Source organism: Scomber japonicus, chromosome 14, assembly GCF_027409825.1.
Source record: "Scomber japonicus isolate fScoJap1 chromosome 14, fScoJap1.pri, whole genome shotgun sequence".
Lineage (NCBI taxonomy): Eukaryota > Metazoa > Chordata > Actinopteri > Scombriformes > Scombridae > Scomber > Scomber japonicus.
Window position 1 is genome coordinate 23548691 of NC_070591.1, and position 21496 is coordinate 23570186.

Here is a 21496-nt window from a genome sequence, read left to right on the forward strand (position 1 = left end):
ACTGACTATATACCAACACTACAGCAGAGGATGACGCCATTTCTGTAGCTTGACAGTCGGCTAAAAAGCGAGAATACTTCAGTTCACAAACGCTAGAAATTGCGGGAGCGGTGGTCGCAATTCACCTGCCCCTTGTCAGTGCCATTGCTCTCCCGGAGATGAATCTCTTGTTTTATACTGTGGAGGGGGGGGAAACTGCTCCGAACGCGTTCATTTTCGTTTTCTCCCTTGTCTCGAGTGCTCGCTGCTCTCTGCGGAGAGTCCACTCGGCAGCAAAAATAGAGCGATAACAACGCTGCTTACGGGCACACAAACACAGCCACCAAACCTTTATACAAATGTCGTATGAATGTGTGATAATAAAAGCGTTGAGTTGAACAACGTGTGCATTAGTCGCGCAGCTTAATGTGAGAAAAGTCACTTTGTTTCTTTCTTCACAAAATGTTCTCCTTTATCGACTGGTCTGGCGTTTTGCGCTGACTGCTCACGGAGTAACGATGAGTGAGGTTGCTACTGACAAAGAAACAAGTCGACGAAACGGTTCGCAACAAGGTCAAGTCCGATGGAAACCCAGCAGCATCGCGTTAATAACTACAACATGTTATTGTTATAGCAGACGCCAAGGTCGCAGCCCTCATTTATGGATCTACGGGTCGCGGTAAATGATCGCGGAGGATACAATGTCATCCGCCCCAGACAATTTGCCAGACCAGCCCGATGCAAATGAGTGAGTGACTGACCAAGCACTAACAATAATGCACACATAGCCCGAGCCTCAGTCGTCTTTCCCCCCCGTCCTAATAAAGCCTGAGACCTTTAAACCTCTCCCGTAAACAATTCCTGTGTTGCCAGTCACGGAAATGTGCAAAAATACTGGTCACGCACATAAAACATTGAGACTAAAATAAGTCATCTCTTGGCAGAAGGGGAAAATAGTCCCACCTCGCATCTGGGGAACATAGTAAGCCACAACTGATCAAACGGGTGAGTTTCTTGATATAAGGTAGTCCATCTGCTTCAGCCTCCACTGGAGAAACCCAGCCGTGGTGGCACAAAAGAAAAGCCTGACGACGCATTTTACCTGTTAAACTACACCATTTTAGTCGCTGGTTGTCAAAAACACATCCCGCAGCGATGTCAAGCGTACACAGGGTCGCCAATGTCTTTCGTGTAATATCACTTTGACGGCTATCAGGGAGCACCATGACAGCCGCTGCTCGACGACAACCTCACCGAGGATTCCTCCGCTCAACAACACAACACTCCGGCGTTTCAAACTATTCAACCCCGGAGTAGCATAACCTTTCCACTGTGCTCATCAGCCTAATTTGGCTGGCTACGGCATAACTTTGTTATCGAGATGACCTAAGTTTTTAGCTGTCTGGTCGCCTAAATTCATTCATTCCCTAAAAAAATCCTCCCCTAAACACATCCCAGCATTAGTTAACAAGTTAGCTAACAGTCAAGGTTGGCTTGGTAGCAGCAGGGAAGCAAGCTAGTAAAAAAATGTTCAAAATAGCAATGGCTTTGCTGAGGAAAAGCAGGCTTACCTATGCTGTCAAGTTGAGAAACACTTCTGTTTTTCGACGAAAGCGTATTAGTAATCCATAGGAACATTTATGTGAGGAATCTGACAGGTTTTTAAAACGTCGTCCCCCAGTTGATGTTGGATGCGGATGGGTAAAAGTCGTTTCTGCCTTGTTGAGAAGCTCCTCCAGCTCTCTCTGTGATCCTCCCCCCTGCCTTCTGAGAGTGATTGACAGGCACGTTAACCCCGCCCCTGTCCTCATAACACCCGCCTATTGGCTGATAGCGAGAGAGGAAACGCCTTATCTGCGCATGATTGGCTAGAAAGGGTAGAAAAATATCCATGGTGATGTTAGCGAAGTAATCCTACTGGGCGGTTATCACAATACAGAAGAGAGGAAAAAAAATACTGAAAAAACTACAACCCCCAGGTTTGAGCCACCATGTGTATGTTCGATATGTGTTACAGACTGTCCCGGCAACAAAACGGTGCGTTTGTCTGAGTCCCCTTATAACTCGGAAGCTCCTTCCGGGCCATGTAGAGATATATATTAAACACACACACCAGGAGAGGCACCCATGTTACATTCCCCACCTACTCTGCGCTTGCTCTGTAACGAAGGCGAGGCATATTATAGCTGGCTCATCACAACTAGCTAGCCTGTTCAAAAAAGTGTCTGTTCAGTGTGCCGCAACAACAGCACTACCCTCGCATAGCAACCGGTTTATTAGCCAGTGACACAAGGACCTAAAATGATATAAAAGTGTGGGTGTGGCGGTCGTATCGTGTGCCCTAGTCGACCAGCGTTTGAACTGGGATGTTTTTTTATTTGTAAAACAAAAAGACAGAAATGATCAACGTTGGTGTGTCGGCGCTAGCTAACTAGCAGTCTGGCTAACCGGAATACGGGGACCCGGCCAGTCAGCAGACTGACAGAAGGAAGCCAAGGTGGGTGGAGTTAAGAAAAGTGCAAGAACCCTGAAGAAACCTCACTACATATCACAGCAGCAGTTCATTTAAGTTTAAAGCCTAATTGTGCAGGGGCAATTTGGGTCACTTTTTTATTTAAAATTTATGGATATTGTCGCTTGAGTTTATACCTATTGTCCCCATGACTGGAAGTCTTGCAGCAAAAACTTTTGACTTCTCATTTCATAAGCCTGTCCTTCTCTTTTTGAATACTGTGGTGGTATTTTGATTAAACCCCTGATACCATAACATTTTATAAATAGTTGAGAAATCGGGTATTTTTTATAGTGAAAATGAAAGTGACCTAGATTTTGATCACTCTAAAAAAAAGTGTGTATTCATTATATATTTGTTCTCTACTTCCCATCAAATAAAGCTTAGTGTGTATTACTTATCTAACAGTACATATACAGTGTTATACAGTAACAGTATATAATCATATTATACTGTACTCTGTATATGAATAGGCAATAAATGCTGTAGTATTGAGTTTGTTGACAGTCAGAGAGGTGTTGGTTAAACTCCTGAGGTTTTTTAACCTGTATTTACTGATGAATGAATTGCATTATAGTGAGAGGTGTGTCTAATATTATTTTCTCTTCATGTTATCAAGAGTACAATCCAATACAACATCACCACTACTGCCCTCAAAAATGGTGATTCGGTCAGAATGTCACAAAAGCCACAGAGATGGGATTTATCATATCGAATAAGCAGAAAGATATTTGTGGTGTGAGATGATGTAAATTATCTGGATTTGTTATAAAAATACATTTTAGAGTTAGAATTTTAGAAGGTTTTCTCAGAGTGATCATGCACATTTTTATACTAATAATCAGCAGTTAGATGACACAGACAGCTCAACCTTCAGTGGCCACCAGCGTCTGTGATTCATCAGTGATGTGATTGTTAAACTTGTGCAGTCATGTGATCAGCGTGTCTCTGTGCACAAGGGGATTTCATGGCTCTGCACATGCAGCTGACACCCAGTGGATTACATCATGAAAGTATTTTTATCATATTTGTCAAATACCCTTTAAATTTTTTACCGATGAGCCATTTTAAAATCTAACAGCTCTCCAAACATTGCATTCATTTTACATTTCTCATTGCCTGTCAGCAAATTGCACTTTATCTCCATGTAATTGATAAATTAGTTTTGCATATCATGGCCAAGCTGCATAAGCGTAGGTAATAACTTTTCGCTCAGAACGAATACACGCTGAGGCTTTTCCTCATTGCATTTCCTGTGTCTCAATTATAGGCTAATTTTAACCATAAAGCACTCTAAGTGTATAAAAGTATCACCCACAGATGATACCCACACAGTTCTTGTGAATTGAGCTGCAATGTGTGTAGCAGCTTTGCAGTTACAGATCTGATGTCACTCACACCAAGCTAGCCTCCGAGTCTGTCATTGTTCCTGTCACGTCAACACACTCCTCTTTGCAGTTTCTTCTACTACATTTCTGTCTACACTACACTGGTTCCCCCCCATCTGTCAGTTAAGAGCCTGCTTTTAAGTTTGGTGCTGAGAAATAGAAAAGACAAATAACCCAACATGAATCAGAATTATACACCTCTTCTTCACTGCTGTGGTTTACTGTGGTGTTTTGTGATTGTGGACTTGCACTCAGCCTCGTGAGCCACAATCAACAGCAGGTTAGAGGGATGGCTGGCTCTTGAAGCAGCTGTTATACCATTTCAGAAATTGACCAGTAATCTTGTACATTCACTTGATTACTATTATCTCAGGGTGCAGGGTTATTAGTGCCTTGATGTCTGACATTTTTAGAAAGTCATTTTTATAAAAGCAACACTTGTTGAAAATGTAAATTGCAAGCTGTATTTCCTCTTTAGTACTGCTGTTCTTTATTGCTGGTTTCTTAGATGTGTAGCTGTACAAACTTGTCACATTTTCTACAATCTAGTCTAAGTGTTAAATAGAGTAAATATAGCCACACATATAGTCATTTTGTTATAAGAAACTTTATTAAATTCAGAATTCATTTCCGAATCTGACAGAAAAATAACTGCTTTCTATTATGTTGACACTGTCAAAGAAAATAACTATTTGCTTTCATATATCTACACACCAGTGAGCTGCAATATGCATGTATAGAGAAAACCCTTTGTAAAATATTCCCAAAAGCATGTTAAAATGTGAATCAACAAATTGTCCACCCTAATTATTCTCATTTGACCTTTTTGTAGTTTAAATTCATGTGGATTTATGAAGCTGATAACACGCAGCGTATATTTTTACATTTATTCATGTTTTTATGTGATCTCTGTCCTCCCAATAGATTTGTGTGAAGCCGACAAGATGGACGGGGATTCGGCGGCAGCTTCGGAGCGAATCCTGCTGGAGCCGTACAAGTACTTGTTGCAACTGCCAGGTGAGTCTCTTTGACTGTCGGGGGGCGGCGGGGGATGAGGGAAGAGGTGGAGACAGATAGACACGCAGTTGAAAGGTCATCAAAGGCCACTGCTGTGCCCGCTGATGAGTGCTAGAGTTACGTGGAGCTCTGACCTGCTCGCTTCTCGTTAGTCACACGGGTATCGTAGCATCAGCAAAATGCCTAAAATGATAAATGCCACCATCTCGTACGCACACGCTAAACTGCACGCTGCATGAGATGAGAGGACGTCTCACAGTTTGTTTATCTAGCTCTGTGTTATCGGATACTGCTGAATTTCATGAATGCCTGTTTGTATGTTACTGCAATAGGCTTTAAACTGATGAGAGCTGAATTCATCCATTTCAACTTATTCACTTCAGCTTGTAACTAAACTACATGGTGCATTTGAAACACATTACAGCTGACTAATGTGGTGCTTAAATTTCAAATCTGTGTTTTGGCAGCAGCATATGCTCTCACTATGTTAAAGATGAAGCCGTATCTCACACGTTAATGGCTCCAAGTGGTAATAAACTGGAGCAGACTGAGAAATTAGAGTCTTGAGGAAGCTGTGTGCATAGTTCTGTTTATGTTTGACATCCCAATGTTGTTGAGTCCAATCTCTTTTGACTGAGCGCGGCTGTTTATTTCTGTCTTCAATACGATCTGTCACTTTTTGTCAGCGGAGAAAAGTGACATTTGTGACATTTCTCTCACACCCTCACTGTTATTTACACTCATGAGATTTGATTAGTTTAAAGGTATTGCTTGAACAGATTCATCGTGTGTTATTGTCTCAGTTTTGGAAAACCACGCCTTATAGATTTGCATGAAACTGCTCTCACTCTTGCCATGGTTTTAGATGATGGGTGTGAGCTGGAAACTGCTTCTCAACAAGGGTCAAATGAGGCCAGAGATAAACACGCCTTCTACTTGGTCTTTGAATGACAGAATACTTCCCGTGCTCTACTTAGAACCACGACTTCTTATTTGTTTTACATCTCAGTTGCACCAGCCAGGTCACATCCCACTTCCACTGTTTCCTAAACACAGCGTTTGACCTGCAGATTAAACTCTCTAAATGAGCTCCGCAGTACAAAGACAGAGGAATTATTTGGAGGAATAATGCGAATGGTTTAAATGTTCACCTTCATTTAGACTTCACATCCAGGGTGTAATAGGTGGGATTAAATATTGAAAATCTGACTAGGTGGTATTCGATTGTGTTATAAAGCTGTTTTGTTCCAGAGCATTTATTCTTAAAGTTATACTGATTACTGACTGAAAAAAAGAAATTACCTTTTTTTTTTCCCTCCAGCGTTTGTTTCTCAGGATTATGTTGCTACCACCCACCAGTTGTTTTTTTCGCTCTATCCTCAGGAAAGCAGGTGAGGACGAAACTGGCCCAAGCATTTAACCACTGGCTCAACGTTCCAGAGGACAAACTGCAGGTGAGACATCAGCCATTTGACGCCCGTTCAGAGGCACCCGATGTTTATTGTTGCAGATGGGTCCAGGAAGGTGAAACGACACGGAGCGCATTCAGGATAGGCAATTTATTTTCTAATGCAAACAAAGTGTTCAGTCAGCTGAGCTGCGCCCGACCGAATGTAAAAAAAAAAAAAAAAAAGTTTGAGCGTAGAGCATTCATGATTTATAGCAGGGGGACTGTTAATGCAGCGGAGGATGAAGTGAAGCAACGCTTTCAAAAACAGCACTTTTTTTTTTTTTAATATGTTTGATCAGCAGCTTATAAAAATACATACTTTCCTCACAAGCTCACAAGCTGCTGATTTGAGGAATTGTTGGTGTTGGATGCATTTTGTTTATTCATATAAGACGATACTTGCACTCACTGATGTAGAGTTTGTCTTGAGTAGGAAAAGTAAACGTTAAAGCTGCTTTAAATGATTAAAAACTATGAGGGACCAAAAGATGTTCAAAACATGTTAGCAAACAGTTTACTTGAATGTCGATCTGACGCATGCAGGTTCAATATTTACTCTTGTCATTTTGGTTTGGTGTTCACCAGCTGCTAAGAAAAATATCATGATCTTAAGCTCGCCAGATGTTTGATTCTCTTCATAATTTTGCTACTTGTGAAGTGTCCCTGGAATTTATTGCTGGGCAGGCAGGCAGCGTACAGTATAGTGATTTTATTACAGCTTCTTTTAACTGGAAATAGTCACTTGATGCTGCTGCAAACGATATAATTATAAGATTATAAGTGAAGTTGTATTGCCCAAAACTTACACAAAAAACTAAAAGCCATTAATATATTTAGCCTCTTAAATCATGAAGCATCAAGTCCTTCCTGCATTGATAACACTTGACCTGTTCCCTCTCTACTACTCAATTTGAAAAAAAGGCACTTTCTGATGCAGCAGCTGTTACAGTTCAACTAGAGTTTGATTTCAACGATTTGAGGTGTGTACTCACGATGTCAGCTAGCAGTGTGCTACAAGGCAAACAAATTGAAATGCAATGCAGCAAACACATAAAAGATTCATCAGGCTTTCAAGTTTTCATGAATAAGAAGAAGAATAGAGAAGGGAGAGCGACATGCTGAAACTGACTTGTACCTTACAGATGAATAACATTTTGATTTCACACGGGACCTTTCAAACACTCCCACTTCTGCTTTTAAACGTTACACCACGTGTCAGGTTACTTCAGTCTATTCACAGTCTGACTGGGGGAAAAAAAAAAGCCCACAACAAACTGCAGAGTTTAAAGTATCCGTATCTAATGGGTGCAAAATCTATTTGTGTAGACAAAAAATGGACTTGTTAAGTGTGTGTTTTTTGAAATGTCATGCTCTACAACGAGTCTTTTGTTCCACTTCATCTTTTAAATCATAGTTGTTTACTGATCTCATTTTCTTTCATTCATTCATATGAGTTTCTATTTCCTGTTTTGGAGTTTCTCGCTGCTCACGTGACCCTCCCTCCCATCCCTCCCCCTCACTCCCTCCCATCCCCCCATCACTAATACTACTAGTCAGACAACTGGCTGAGCGAGTTCCACTTTTGTTCTCGAGTGTTCTCCCTCGCTAAGTCACATTTTTCTGTCATCTGCCCGAATTCCCTTCTCGTAATATTCCGGCGCGTCATCTGAAAGGGATCAAAATCAATTCTAATAGATTCTGGCACGCATCCCTCCTGTGCACAGGAGGTAGCTTTTATAAGGCATGGCCTCTATCAAATTGAGTTTGTGTTCAGAAAGTGTGCTGTGGTGCTTCTTGAGGGAGTGAAAGCAACACTTCCGTCTGAGCTGAGATGTTTTTTGAAATGATTACACACCAAAAGGTTTCACTTAATTTATTACCAGTGAGCTGTTTTCAATCCCACAGCTGAAAAATGTATTTAATTCCAAAACTTTGAAGCAGTGTGATTTGGAACAGATTTGGTTTGTCTTCAAGTGTAGATGGAGAACAGAAGAGAAAACAAACAGATTGTAAATAGGAAATATTATCAGTGCCAAGCTGTTGTATTTAATCTAGGGGTTTCACCTAGTATTAAGCAGCTAGTTACCACTGCTCTCATTATAACTGTTGTGTACACACAAAATAGGGCTCAAAAAGATGCTCACAAAAAAGTTGGCATTTATAAAAACAAACATGATGGGGAAATTCTGACTCAGGTGATGCAGATGGTGAGGTCGTGAAGAGAAGCCAGATTTTACAATTATCCCTCTGATACATTTCATTTAATTTCACATCAAACTGTGAATCATATGTCTACTTTATCATGCACATTCAGATCAGGCATGTCATACTGTGCTTATCAATTGTTCAAACCAACCCAAATTTGAACCATTTAAATGGTGATTTATTATTCAACTATTGAGCAGACACTGGTTCATCACCACATTCCTAAACTTTGGTTTTCCTCTGACTCTACTTTGTATTAAGTACTATTATAATCAATTTTCAAACCGTTTGTTGTGTAAAATTGCTTCAGTGAACATGCCAAACTGCCAGGAGCACTACAGCCACAGAACACACTAGAGACGCCCTTCTCCAGCAACCTCAACCAACACTGATTAAGATCAACTGTGAAGAAGAAAAAAAAACAAACAAACTTGTATGCTACGGTTGAGTGTGTGATCTCATCGATCATGTACATATATAAATAGTGAACTACTAAAGTTCTTTACAATGCACAACATAGTTCAAAGTCAAGAGGTTGTAATATGCAGCCCAACAAGCTGGAGAAGCATTCCCACACATGCACAGTAGCCTCGCCTTACATGGCACTACTCCCTGGAGACTGAAAATCTTATCGCTGTTATTACAGTTTGGAGGCGTTTGCAGCGCTGTGACGTGTTTTTAAATGTTTTTGGACAAAAAACAGAGGAACGAGATATATCAGGCTTTGGATTCATGCACACACATACTTGTAAGTCAGATGAGTTCATTGTTGGTTTGGCTGTGCACATGAGATTTGTTGCCATATGCTTTTAAAGCCACTTTGTTAAATAACTAGAGTGGTCATATTGGTTAAAGTGACTGCATTAAAACAGCTGCTGCAGCTGTCAGGCACTCAAACTTTGTTTTGTTTTTAACAGTGCTGCTGTGCTCCATGTATGTATCGTTTTATAAGTGAGGCATCAGGATATTTAGTTTATTATATGCTAATATTGAATGATAAAATGTGTTTAAGACAATGTTTTTGTACTGCAGTGGCAGAAATACGAACGAAAAGCCTGAAATCAGTTCTAGTTTATGCTTTTTAAACAGTTTCTCTTGGTTTTATTACAGTATACTCATGTTGCTGCTTCTCATGGAGGTGAGAAGGAAACATTTGGCAGCACTCAGTTTGTTTGTGTATTTGAGACATACTGTACACAAATTAATATCCAGTGAGAGACGACGGCATTTGCAGCTTTTTTTGTGTCCTGATCACCTCTGTGAGCGCACGATTAGCATAATTCAAATCACAGGCAGCTTCTCAGGGAAATATGCCTCCACTCATCCATAACAGTGCTGTAACATTTTCTTAAATGCTGCCTGATTAGACTGCAGCAGACAGATTGAAGCGTACAGATAGCAGTTCAGATTGACATTTCTGCCTCACATCAGTCAGATTAATTTCAAATTGGCCATTTAAGATCTATAGATTTTTATTGAGCAGGACCCTCGCCGCTGTCCCCTCAGGGAGATCAGGCGGTTGACCTTAAGCATCCTACTGATAGCATTAGCATTGTAGTGCCTGAATGCTCGTTCTGTGTGCAGTGATGAAGTTATGGAGACGAGTCTGTGTTTTCTGGATCTAAATGCCTTACACAGTGCAGAATGCTAAGTGCTGAGCCTGTCAGATCTCATTAGGTCTGCTGTTCAACAGGTCTCCCTTTGTCCTGAATGTTTAATAAACCCTCCCCAAATGGAGGAATCCTGGTGCTGTGTGCATCCTCATGTGGTCATTTTCATCTTACCAGCGCACAGTAAAAGTCCTCCCCCCTGCTGTGATGCCATGTTTCAGGCCTCAATTAAAAAAAAAAAAAGAAGGTGTGATAGAGTAATACACTTGTCAGTCTCTCCTGAGGAGTTCTCAAACATTATAGATCGATCCCGTCATGGCAGCCCTTCTCCTACTACAGCACCAGCAGATATATTTAATCACAGCTTTCACTCGGCTACTATTACAGCGGGTTAGGAGTCCTAAAACTGATGCATCAGCTTTGCAAAATTAATAAAACAATCGACTCAACAGTTACATTGGCACTTTTGATTATTTCAAAGGCTACATTTCAAAGTGCTGGCATGTTCGGTTCAGGAGCACATGCGCCTCTCGAGGCTAATTGGACAGATGAGATTTTGATTGTACATGTGTCGGTGGTTCTTGTGGCCTCCATTCATATGCAGATTACAACCAAATCTACTTTTGTCCTCCTGCGAGACAATTCTACTTCAGACTGAATATCTGTGTTATGGCACAGCGTCTGATTGAGGTTTAAATCTACCTCATATGAAAGCCCTGCCCCCCCCCCGCCCTCCATATCTCCATCTACCCCACCCCAACCCCCTCACCCCTCCTCCGTCTCATGTGTAGCAGCTCTGTAAACTCCTGCTGAACCCATCATGCAGACTGAGCGCCCTCCTCTCGTCATCATTAGCACACTGCTGCCACACTGAAGTCGCCGCCATGGAAACAACGATGCCTTCAGCAGTGACAGTGGTGCACAGTCTCATTCATTCGCCGATGCATTTTTTATGCGCCTCTCTGCTGTGTAGTACAGCACAGATTGTGGAGGTTTGGGAAATCCCCCCCCCCCCCCACCCCCCAACACACACACATCAGTTGCCTTTTACGACCTTTTAGCTGACTGGCTTCCTCCTGTTCTCTGTGACAGCGCAGAAAGGTTGCCTCTTCTTTAGTGTCTTCTGTCTTTTTCCTTTGAAAATGTGTCATTTAAGAGACTGTCTGCCGCCTCGGGCTCAGAGCGTCTTGAAGGTTTTAATGTGAATAATGAAGAGTGATTCTATAAAACGTAGCAGCCGCCATGAGAAAATAACTAGGAAATTGATGGCAGGTTAGCATATCAAACAGAATTTGTAACAATGACTGCTGGACAGTTTAATAACAAAATGATCCCTTTTAAACAAGCCAAGTGCAGCTTGTAAGGTTTTACAGGTTTATCATCACATGGAGCAAACAGGAAGTGGTGACACGAGCAGACTGTATTGCAGTAAATCCCAGAGCAAATACATTTATAATGCAGGCCTTTGTTTTTTTTTTAAGGGAGTCATTTAGCTGCGGTGGTTACTCACACAGAGCTCATCTCTTGATCAATTAAGTTAGTAGATGAGTTTAAACAATAGTCAAGCTCATTAAATACATGGTCTTTGCTGTGGAAGTACAGCCTTTTTTCCCCTCATGAATGTTAATGTAATTGCATAAAAGCCTGTTAGTTTGTATTTGTTAGCAGAGGTGATCTTTGTTTCAGTGTATTTAAACTGCAGTGATTATACTGACAAATTAGTTGGTCGTCTACCACGCATATATAATATTTACAGTAAGCTGTTCTTGATGAATGCAAAAGCATTTTTGAATGACACAATCCAGTAGGCGTGGTGTGTGATTATGTGGGACGGCTAAAAAGCTAAACCCTGGATTGGCCAGACTTGAGCAGCCTGACTCAGGTTGGTCCCTCTAGTGAAGCATGTTTATGCCTGCACATAACTGACTTTGTCTATTTGTTTTTGCCGACTCGTTTGTTGTGAAGCCCACTCGGCATTCTTAATGGATCACTGATTGTAGCTTTGACAAACACAGCGAGTCTCTCAGTCAGTAACCTCTGGTGATAATCAATGGAAGTCTCACAGAGCAGCGAAGGCACACGGCACTTAAACAGCAGCATTATACATCGACAGTCTGACTAATTGGATTTCTCCGAGAAGTAAAACAAAAGTCCAAAACTTGAAAATTGGTGGGTGCTTGTGATAGCTGCGGTTGTTATCTGAGGCGTTTATTGATGTGAATTTAAAAATCTTGTCTTGATTGCACGCTTGTTTCCTTTTTTTAATTCACCACAATGAGTCTTTGACTCCCAGAGTGTTTGGATACATTATTCCGCTTTCTCATTCATGTGTGCATTCATTGTAGCTTTACCCCCCCCCGCCCCCCCTCTCTTGTAAGTGGCTCACTGAGGTTGCAGGGTGAGCGAGTGTCGGGACCCTGCCGAGGGAAAGGTTGTGTTTGGCGGATAAACTGCTCGACTGGCCCAGCCTTGGCCATCTGCCTGACCCACTGAGCCTCTCTTTGTGCTTCCTGGCCTCATACAAACAGCTTTCATTACCAGGCCACACCACTTGTCTTTTAAATCAGCAGAGCACTCCAGCGGGGGCTGCACGGCCAGCTTAGGACACCTGATGGAAACACCGCCTGTTTTATGTCCAACATGGACCCATAACAAAGCCACTCTTTGGTTTTCAGGTCAAAGCCCCCCCTCCCCCGATGACAAATTATTTTACATAGTAGGACAAAGTATGTCCTGTTTTGTGATGGTGAAAAAGTCCTAGCTCTCTTAGCTCATTACTGCAGCTCATACTCCAGTACATTCATCATTTCAGCCAAGTACCCAGCCTTCCTCATTCCCTCTCTTACGAGGAGGTGAGAATGAGCTCAGCCCTTGCGGTGTCACCTCTAATTATTTCATTTCCTCTAAACTCGTGAAGCCATTTCTCCTGGTGCGCTGTCAGTGTGACATCTGAGTTTCAGCACCGACGAGATGAAATTGACAGCGGCCTTGTCGAAAATCTGAATTGTAAACAGCTCCAGTCTGGAGTGTCAGCAACAACTAGACTGTCTGCTGATGAAGACTCACTCGAGTGGAGCAGAGGAGACGACGGTGTAGACATGGCACCCTCTGCTGTATTCGTGTTGCAGTGCATAATTCACACAGAGCTACTGGGAGGTTTTTACTAGTTCATTAGTAGGAAAAGGAAGTTTTCTCCTCTTAAGCAGATCATAAAAAACATTAATTAGTATGACATCTGAGGAATTATAACAGCAATTTTTTTTTTTCAGACTGTGTTATGGTAATTTCTGTATAATTGTGCAGAGTGATGCTGAGGTTTCTTTTGTGTTCAGGTGATCATCGGAGTGACCGAGATGCTGCACAACGCCAGCTTGCTCATAGACGACATCGAGGACAGCTCCAAGCTGCGGCGAGGCTTCCCCGTGGCCCACAGCATCTACGGCATCCCCTCCGTCATCAACTCCGCCAACTACGTCTACTTCTTGGGTCTGGAAAAGGTATTGACGCTTGAGCACCCCGAGGCCGTCCCCGTGTTCACCCGGCAGCTGTTGGAGCTGCACCGCGGCCAGGGCCTAGACATCCACTGGAGGGACACCTACACCTGTCCCACAGAGCAGGAGTACCGCAACATGGTGCTGCAAAAAACCGGGGGGCTCTTCGGCCTGGCTGTGGGTCTCATGCAGCTCTTCTCCGATTGGAAGCAGGAGTTGAAACCCCTCCTGGACACGCTCGGCCTCTTCTTCCAGATCCGCGACGACTACGCCAACCTGAGCTCTCGCGAGTACAGCGAGAACAAGAGCTTCTGCGAGGACCTGACAGAGGGCAAGTTCTCTTTCCCCATCATTCACGCCATCTGGTCTCGTCCAGAGAGCACCCAGGTGCAGAACATCTTAAGGCAGCGCACGGAGAACGTGGACATCAAACGATACTGCGTGGACTACCTGGAGAAGGTGGGCTCGTTCGCCTACACCCGTCAGACTCTGCGGGATCTAGAGGTTGAGGCGTACCGACTCATCAAGGAGTTCGGGGGGAACCCTCAGCTGGAGAGCCTGATCAAACACCTCAGCAAAATGCATCACGAAGCCGAAGCCACAGCCGCAGCAGAATCCAGTACTGAGCCGCACTCCAGCCAAAACCACTGACCTCACCCTCCCTTTCACCGCTACATGATTCACACACTCAGCCCGCACACTCCATCAACACAGAGGCTGCGCTGATACACCAATGCAGACAAACACATTCCTGTGAAGCCCAGCAGCAGGCGTACGACACATTTCACAAACTAATTCATGAGTCGTAATGAATCAATAAACTAGCGCACTTGAATTGTGGTGGACGGCTTTGACAGCTTGGCATTCAGCAGCCCCAAATGTTGCCTTTATCTTTTTGTGTGCTACAAAGGCTTCCTTTTTAAATGTTGCACATCAGCGTTTTGCATCCAAGTGAAGCTGTGAAGTCAGTGGAAGAAATGAATTAAGATAGAAAATAACTTGATTTCAGATGCGCTTTTTCTGAAAATGAAAAATAATAAAGATGGGGACAAAACTTAAAAGCCTTCCTTTTGATGTGCACCGTGCTGCATATAAATGTATTTTTTTTAATGTTTTGCCACCAAATGAAAATGGTTTATCTAGGGCCAAGTGAATGCTGGGTGTTTTTCACTGAAGCCTCTGTTTCAAATAAGATGTGGATGTTTGGAGTGCATGATGTACGATTTGAGAATCCTTAATCATTAAGCCGCCAGAGTGCCAATCCTGAAGACCTCTGTGACTGAATTGTCTTCTTGTTATGTAACATTGCTGGCATTATATGCAAAGTAGTGCTCAAGCTGTTTATGAAGACTCTGCATCTGATTCAGACTAAACGGTCTTTCACATCTGTACTGTTTTATTAGGATGATCCAATTATGTTTGTGAGTATACACTGTGCTGCAGTAAAGGAATTACTTGTGTCTATTAAATTAAAAAAAAACAACAACCTTCAAAAGATAACCTGTGGGCTTGTCTGACTTCTAAAACTTTTCTCATCTTTGCAGCAGCTCCGAGGTTCATTTGGATTTTTGGTGCTTTTGAACTTAATGTGTTGAATGTAATTTAAGAGGAAACAACAGCGAGCCCTTCCCCAGAGACGACCAGCACCATCTACTGAGCGCATGGGTGTAGTTGAAAATCAAGAAGTGAATAAAACAAGTTGCATGTGTGTGTTTCTCCCTTTCACAGTGTGCTCAGGCTTTTTCTTACACCAACACTCACCCTGATGTCTTATTAAAGGATCGTACTACTATTAAACACACCCTGCGCACATACTTAACACACATCACCATCATTAGAAGACAGTGACCCATCATTGGCTGTACTTCACATCACCATAATCCTCCCACTGCACCACATCCATGTGTTTATTTTCCAGAGCTACCTGCCGTTTCGCAGCTGCATGCTGAATTGAAAACGCTGCGAGCATCAATGATGCAAGTTATTACAGAACTGCCTGCGATGTGCTTTGTTTTGAGGAACCTTGACTGAATACTCACACTGGCTGGTTGCTATGGATGTGGTTGATTTTCACTGCGAGTTTTGTCTGCAATACAGAAACACTAGTCATCTAAATCCGGTATTATCTGCCTCTTCTCTTTTATACTTTAGTGAGTTTTTCCTTCAGCTGCTGAAAAAGAAACAGAGGCTATCTGTCCCAAACAGCTCTGTTGACTCACTGAAGCTCTTGCTCTTGACAGCTGCGATTCAATTAATTATGTGTCTTTCGGATAGAATTGTGGCTTCTGTGAAAATACATCTATTCATCAAAATGTCAGTTTAAAAAAAAAAAAAAAAATCTAAGGGAGCGGTTCCCACACGTGCAGCAAAAATGTGATGCAAATGCATTTGTGATTTGATAAACATCAGAGACATATGAAGTGGCTTTTGCAGAGCTGATTTAAGTCCATCACAATAATCAAAGCCTCTCACGGTTCTCATTTCATTCTCTCCCTCTCTCTCTAGGTTTACTAGATTGATTTTCTCCACCCACAGTGTATGAGGTCTGTTTGAGAGCACAACAGAATAGCTTTTGTGTGAAGAGTGACATGGCTCGCACACTGTCTGCCTCATCCTCTGCAAGCTTTGGATTATTTACCGGGCTGCGCTTTACACATTTGTGTTGGTTGGTAGCATGCCAGTGGATATTTCATCAATATTCTTGTGTTCTCATTGCTGTGAAAGGGAATGGATGCCACTGAGTTTGTCTTTTTTAGGTTTCTGCTGACATGAAGCTTTGATGTTACTTTAAATCACTTTTACTATCTTCAGGTTTTTTTTTTTTGTCTTAACATTCACTTTACAAGCCAGTTTTTTTTTTTCACTATGTTTGACCGACAAATGTGAGGTTTTGCACATTTACACATTAGGGATGCCAGAACAACAGCAGTCCTTCACTGTGGGTTGTTAAACGGCTCCACTGAAGCAACTGGCAGAACATTTCATTCCTCTACAAGAGGCTCTGAAGCACACCACCAACCTGCTGAACTACAGTTTGAACTATAATCTATGATGGTATCGATGAAAGTCTGCAATGTATCGATATTCTACTGATATCGTGATATGAGACTAGATATTGTCTTAGATTTAGGATATTGTGATATGGTGTGAGTGATTTTTCCTTGTTTTAAAAGTTGCATTACACTCTGTCTTATGGTATGTCATTTATGAATTTACCAGACTGTTGTAGCTCCTCTATTATTGTCCTTTACCCATTTAGTCATTATATCCACATTACTGGTGATTATTTATAAAAAATCTAATTGTGAAATCACTAATAGTCATCCTTACAATATTGTCACAAGATCGATATCAAGGTATTGATTCAACCATTTGACTTAATTACTTAAAAGGATAATGCTGCGTTCAGGTTACAGTGGGGTTACTGTAATAACAACTTCATGTCTTCAGAGTTCATGTCAACATCTAAGTCATAATTACATCTGGGAAACTGTTTTATGAAAGCTCCATTGTATCCCAATTAGCATTTAATAATACAGAAGTACCTGAAAACCAAGCCACATTACATTAATTATTTCAAATGTACAGTATATAAAAACTCATGTGATTAACTCAATTATCACACAACCCTTCTGAGAGTTGTCATGTGACATGAGTGCTCCAAAGTCCACAAATGTATATTTTCATTCACAAAAAAGGATAAATAGTTCCTAGTTTTTAGCTAATGCTAGTCAAGGAGCTGCTCAGGAGTAAATAGTGTATGTGTTGGGGACTTTATTTTATTTTATTTTTTAGGAAGATATGGTGCCGGAGATAGTATTTACATCAGCAGGTTCATTCAAAATACACAATAACGTCCATGTTCATCATAGGAGCTATCCTGGACTCTGGCCTGAACCTAAAGCAACACCTAAACACAAAGTCCAGCTCTGTTATTATCAACTAAAAAACATTTCAAAAATTAGATCAGTACTGTCTTTCAGTAACACACATACATTATTTATACATACTCTCCTCCCACCTTGATGATGTGATGCCTCGCCTAAACAATTGTGCCAATGGCCAGCTTCAAATGTTTCAAATGTTACCCCTAGACTCACCAAAACACATCATCTATCTTGGCTTCTGGCTTCCAGTGAGTTTTAGGACCTAGTTTAAAGTACTCCTAATGACTTACAAAGCTCTGAATGATCTGGCAGCGGGTTATATAACCCTACTGTCCAAACAGGCCCCTCAGGTCTGCCAGCCAGGGTCTTTTAACTATTCCAGAGTCCAGATTAAAAACAAATGATGAGCAAGCCTCTGTAGTTCTGGCTACCTGACTTCCTTTAAACATCAGGACAGCTGACCCTGTCACTGACTTTAAACCTCATCTAAAAACATACTTGTATAGAATGGTATTTTCTCAGAGCTGACAGAAAACACTTTTGTGGTAATCAGCTGTTGGTTCAGCTGCTTTCTCCATAATTCATTTAATTGAGAGTTTTATCTCTTAATGTATTTATGTGTGTATGTATTTGTTTCATTTATTATCATTTAATACACTACTTTAACAGCTATACTAGTTTGTAGGATCAATTCATTGTTGGTTTAGGTATTTCCATTGGATTTGTTGACCATAAGAAAAACATAAAGTACCAAAAGACATATCCTTTAATATCGCTTGATGCTTGATCTTCATAATAAGCTTCTTTCACTACAATATTAATGCCAGTGTAGTTATCATATTCATGTCACTACTCCCAGAACAACACACTGTTCTCATGCATAATTCTGCCAGCACACACTTGTTGTAAAAAAACTTTGCTGCTCTCTCACGTCCCATTGGGGATAAAGAGGAATAACAAAGTACTCACTTGTTTCCACCTGCATTTATGGTGCATGAAGCAGACTTTGTTGAGTTTAAAATGGTTGTGTATTGATTGGTACGGCTCCGAGGTCCGCTCAGTGCGCCCTGGCATTGTGACACCACTACCTTATATGGTGCTGCAGGGTGTTACATGAACTGATTGAGCGGTTTCCAAGAATCTCATCATCAGACCAATGAGCTAATTCATGATCCTCTTAAGACAGAATAACTGCCTGTAATGCTTCAGTATTGACTGAGCTAATTATCTCTCACAAACACTATCATAGTAAATCTGCCATCCGTGTTACTGCAGCAGGGGTCAAGCGGGCTTATGACGCTCCATGATTCACTCGCTATTTTCATTGCTTTGTCAAAGATGTATGTAATTATATGAACTGTCTAATAGCCAGCCTTCCACCGAGGGTTTCATCAAAGCCATCCACAATTTCACAGCTGTGTTCTGCAAATGTTTGCATAAAGTGACAGCCATAACCTTGCCAGGCTGAGACACTGCTATGGAAATGAGAGAGCTGTGGGTGCAATTTCAAATTGGGAATGAAAACGTTGCCCCATTAGGGCATAGTTGTGCATCTAATAATATCTCCTCATTCCTGTGAATCAGAATCAGTCAGAAATGCTGGTTTTGGATGCGGGGTGTCATGAATAAATGATTTCCTGCTCGTTTTAGCACGCACAGAAGAGGGGGAGGAGGATGAGGAGGGGGTGATTGACAGGTGGTTTGTGAAGGCTGATTGACAGCGATGTGTAATGCTCTACAAGGAGACTAGAAATCTGGAGTTGTTAGAATGAGTATGCAGATGCTTGCCGCTGAGCACACTGTAAGCTCCTCTTTCTAAGATCTGGGACAGCTGTGCTCCATTCTGAATCGAGGAGTCTTTATTTTGACACCACAGGTAACGTTTTATCATATCTATAATGTACTATATGTTTCCACAGTGCTGCAAAATGAGATACACAATGGCATATGTTCTGTTAAGTGACATGTAAAAATACTGTTTTGGTTTTTCCACATAAAAAGTATAATTACCATGTTCAAATCCTTAAAATGGGATCTACTCCTCTCTCATTAAAATTACATCTATAAATATGCAAATATATTTCATTTCAAAAGTTTGAATACTTCACACAGAAGATGTCTCCTATTTCACTGTACAGCCAAATATCAGTGTTTGTGCACTGGAGGCTTCACATTTTCACATCAGACTTGTGTTGGTTGAAAATTGGATCAAAATTGGCTCCAAACTAGTTGTGATCTCACAAATCCTGCCCCTAGACTCGCCCCTTGAAGTCATGTTTTGAATGAGCACACAGAGAAACTTTCCACTTTCAAGAGTCTCCTTAATCAACTGTATAGGCTCTTATGTTATTAAGCTTTATGCCCCTCCAGGTGTTGGTTGTATGACTGCAAACATGAAAAGCAACCTAAACACTGAACATTAAATTCAAAATATGTTGTGTTCATATGTTCATTATTAGTATTATTAGCTTTACTGCACATGACAGCAGTTTATAATCCTTTCATAGGAGTTTATTCTGAACGACGTGGTGATTATAGTCCTCTGATTAAGCTGTGTTGGGTACGTCTGACAGACAAGACTGGTAATCAATATTCTAAAACAATCAAGTCAAATGCCAAAGACAGACATCAAGAAAATACGACTCAATTTTGTGATGTCAACACGTTCTTGTATTCAATCTGCAGCACAAGAAGATGATGTGTTTTGGGAAGAGGTGTGACTCAAGATGAAAAGAATTTTATAAATACAATTAACTCAAGCGCCCGAGTTTCCTCTATTTTCTCAGAGCAGTGCTCGTTGCTGGCTAAACGGATGATTGCACTTTCATGGCAAAATATTAATAGAGTGAAAATAAGTCAGTGGTTCAGGGAATTGTACTCTTGTCATCGCTTAGAAAAGATTACATACGCGCTTAAGGGCAGAGACAAATCGAAATTTGTGGGGTCAATTAATGTCAAATATAAGGATGAATCAGATATTCCGGGTCAGTAAAATGAGCTTGAGATGTGTTCTTTCTGCTCTGTTGGGTCCTTTTAATTATTTTCAAGGTCTTTAGTCTGTAAACATCCAGCTTTGGGAGCAACAGAATACACACACATATTGATCTCTCAGAGAACAAAAGAATTGTTGAGTAGTGTTCTAAAACATGAGGCTTTTTACCCTAAAAATGGAGGCAGAAATCAACACAACTCTTCTCTGCATAATGTGTAAACAAACTGAATTTGATGTTATTTTAAAAAGTGTATATTGGCAAGAAATAAGGTGTGAAAAAAAAAAGGACACGCAGCTAAATTAGAAGCCTGGAAAGATACATAATATAATACACAGGTAGATTTGGTTGTCTGATCATCTGGTCTGCATGAGGGAACAGGACTAGAATAAAGAGAGACAGTATTTGGAGATCATCACAGCAAATAAAAAACGCTCATAATTTAAACATTTTACATCAGTGAGTGACAGTATGCCTAAAGCGCTCATCAAAGTTCAGACAAATTCAATAACTTCATCTTCTAAAGAAGCACTCGAGCAGAAATGAGAAGTGAGCTTTTTTTCATCTGCGTGTTATTTCCATGCTTGTCTCTCCGTTCACAATGAAGGGCTCCGAGCCAAATCAGGGAGAAAGACTGATGGGGTGAAAAACGCCGTCCTTATCTATGTAGGAGAGTGGAACAGATGCGTATATGACTTTGTTATCATGCAGCTCTCTGAAAGAGAGGAGACGAAAGGATAATATAGGGAGGGAGAAGGGAAGAGGGGGGGGGGGGGGGGGGGGCTTCACAGGAAGACAAATATGTGTTCAAACGTCAGGTTAATTGCAGGAAAAGGTGTTTTGACAGGTAGGACAGCCGAAATAAAATAAATTATCCTCCATTAGTAAAATATTCAGCACCTTCTTTCATTATTTACAAAAATACACAGCCAGGCAGACTAATTCTAATGACTCAGCATCAATCACA

The 21496-nt window shown here is 41.3% G+C and overlaps 2 protein-coding genes across 4 annotated transcripts in view; one reads left to right on the forward strand and one right to left on the reverse strand.

Moving 5' to 3' along the window:
* arid4b (AT-rich interaction domain 4B) overlaps positions 1–1690 on the reverse strand; it is a 37528-nt gene extending 35838 nt beyond the window's left edge. The window contains exon 1 of the mRNA XM_053332726.1: positions 1551–1690. The gene's annotated coding sequence lies outside the window, so the exon portion shown is untranslated. The remainder of the gene's footprint in view (positions 1–1550) is intronic.
* Positions 1691–2200: 510 nt separating this feature from the next.
* Positions 2201–15332, forward strand: ggps1 (geranylgeranyl diphosphate synthase 1). 3 transcript variants are annotated; one of them, XM_053332857.1, is made up of 4 exons: positions 2201–2476; positions 4804–4896; positions 6280–6350; positions 13494–15332. In XM_053332857.1, exons 2-4 carry the CDS (start codon positions 4824–4826, stop codon positions 14301–14303), a joined length of 954 nt encoding a protein of 317 aa, XP_053188832.1. In that variant the 5' UTR covers positions 2201–2476; positions 4804–4823; the 3' UTR covers positions 14304–15332. The 3 variants fall into 3 exon arrangements, with proteins under 3 accessions (XP_053188832.1, XP_053188834.1, XP_053188833.1); XM_053332859.1 differs by lacking the exons at positions 2201–2476; positions 4804–4896; positions 6280–6350 and adding an exon at positions 12212–12300; XM_053332858.1 differs by lacking the exons at positions 2201–2476; positions 4804–4896; positions 6280–6350 and adding an exon at positions 12220–12330.
* Positions 15333–21496: the final 6164 nt, after the last annotated feature.

Bases quoted from the DNA above. Each gene is read 5' to 3' on its own strand.
- ggps1 (XM_053332857.1), top strand. From the start codon at position 4,824: ATGGACGGGGATTCGGCGGCAGCTTCGGAGCGAATCCTGCTGGAGCCG. The intron at 4,897-6,279 runs GTGAGTCTCTTT...CTCTATCCTCAG, and splicing joins GTACTTGTTGCAACTGCCAG to GAAAGCAGGTGAGGACGAAA. The intron at 6,351-13,493 runs GTGAGACATCAG...TTTTGTGTTCAG, and splicing joins TTCCAGAGGACAAACTGCAG to GTGATCATCGGAGTGACCGA.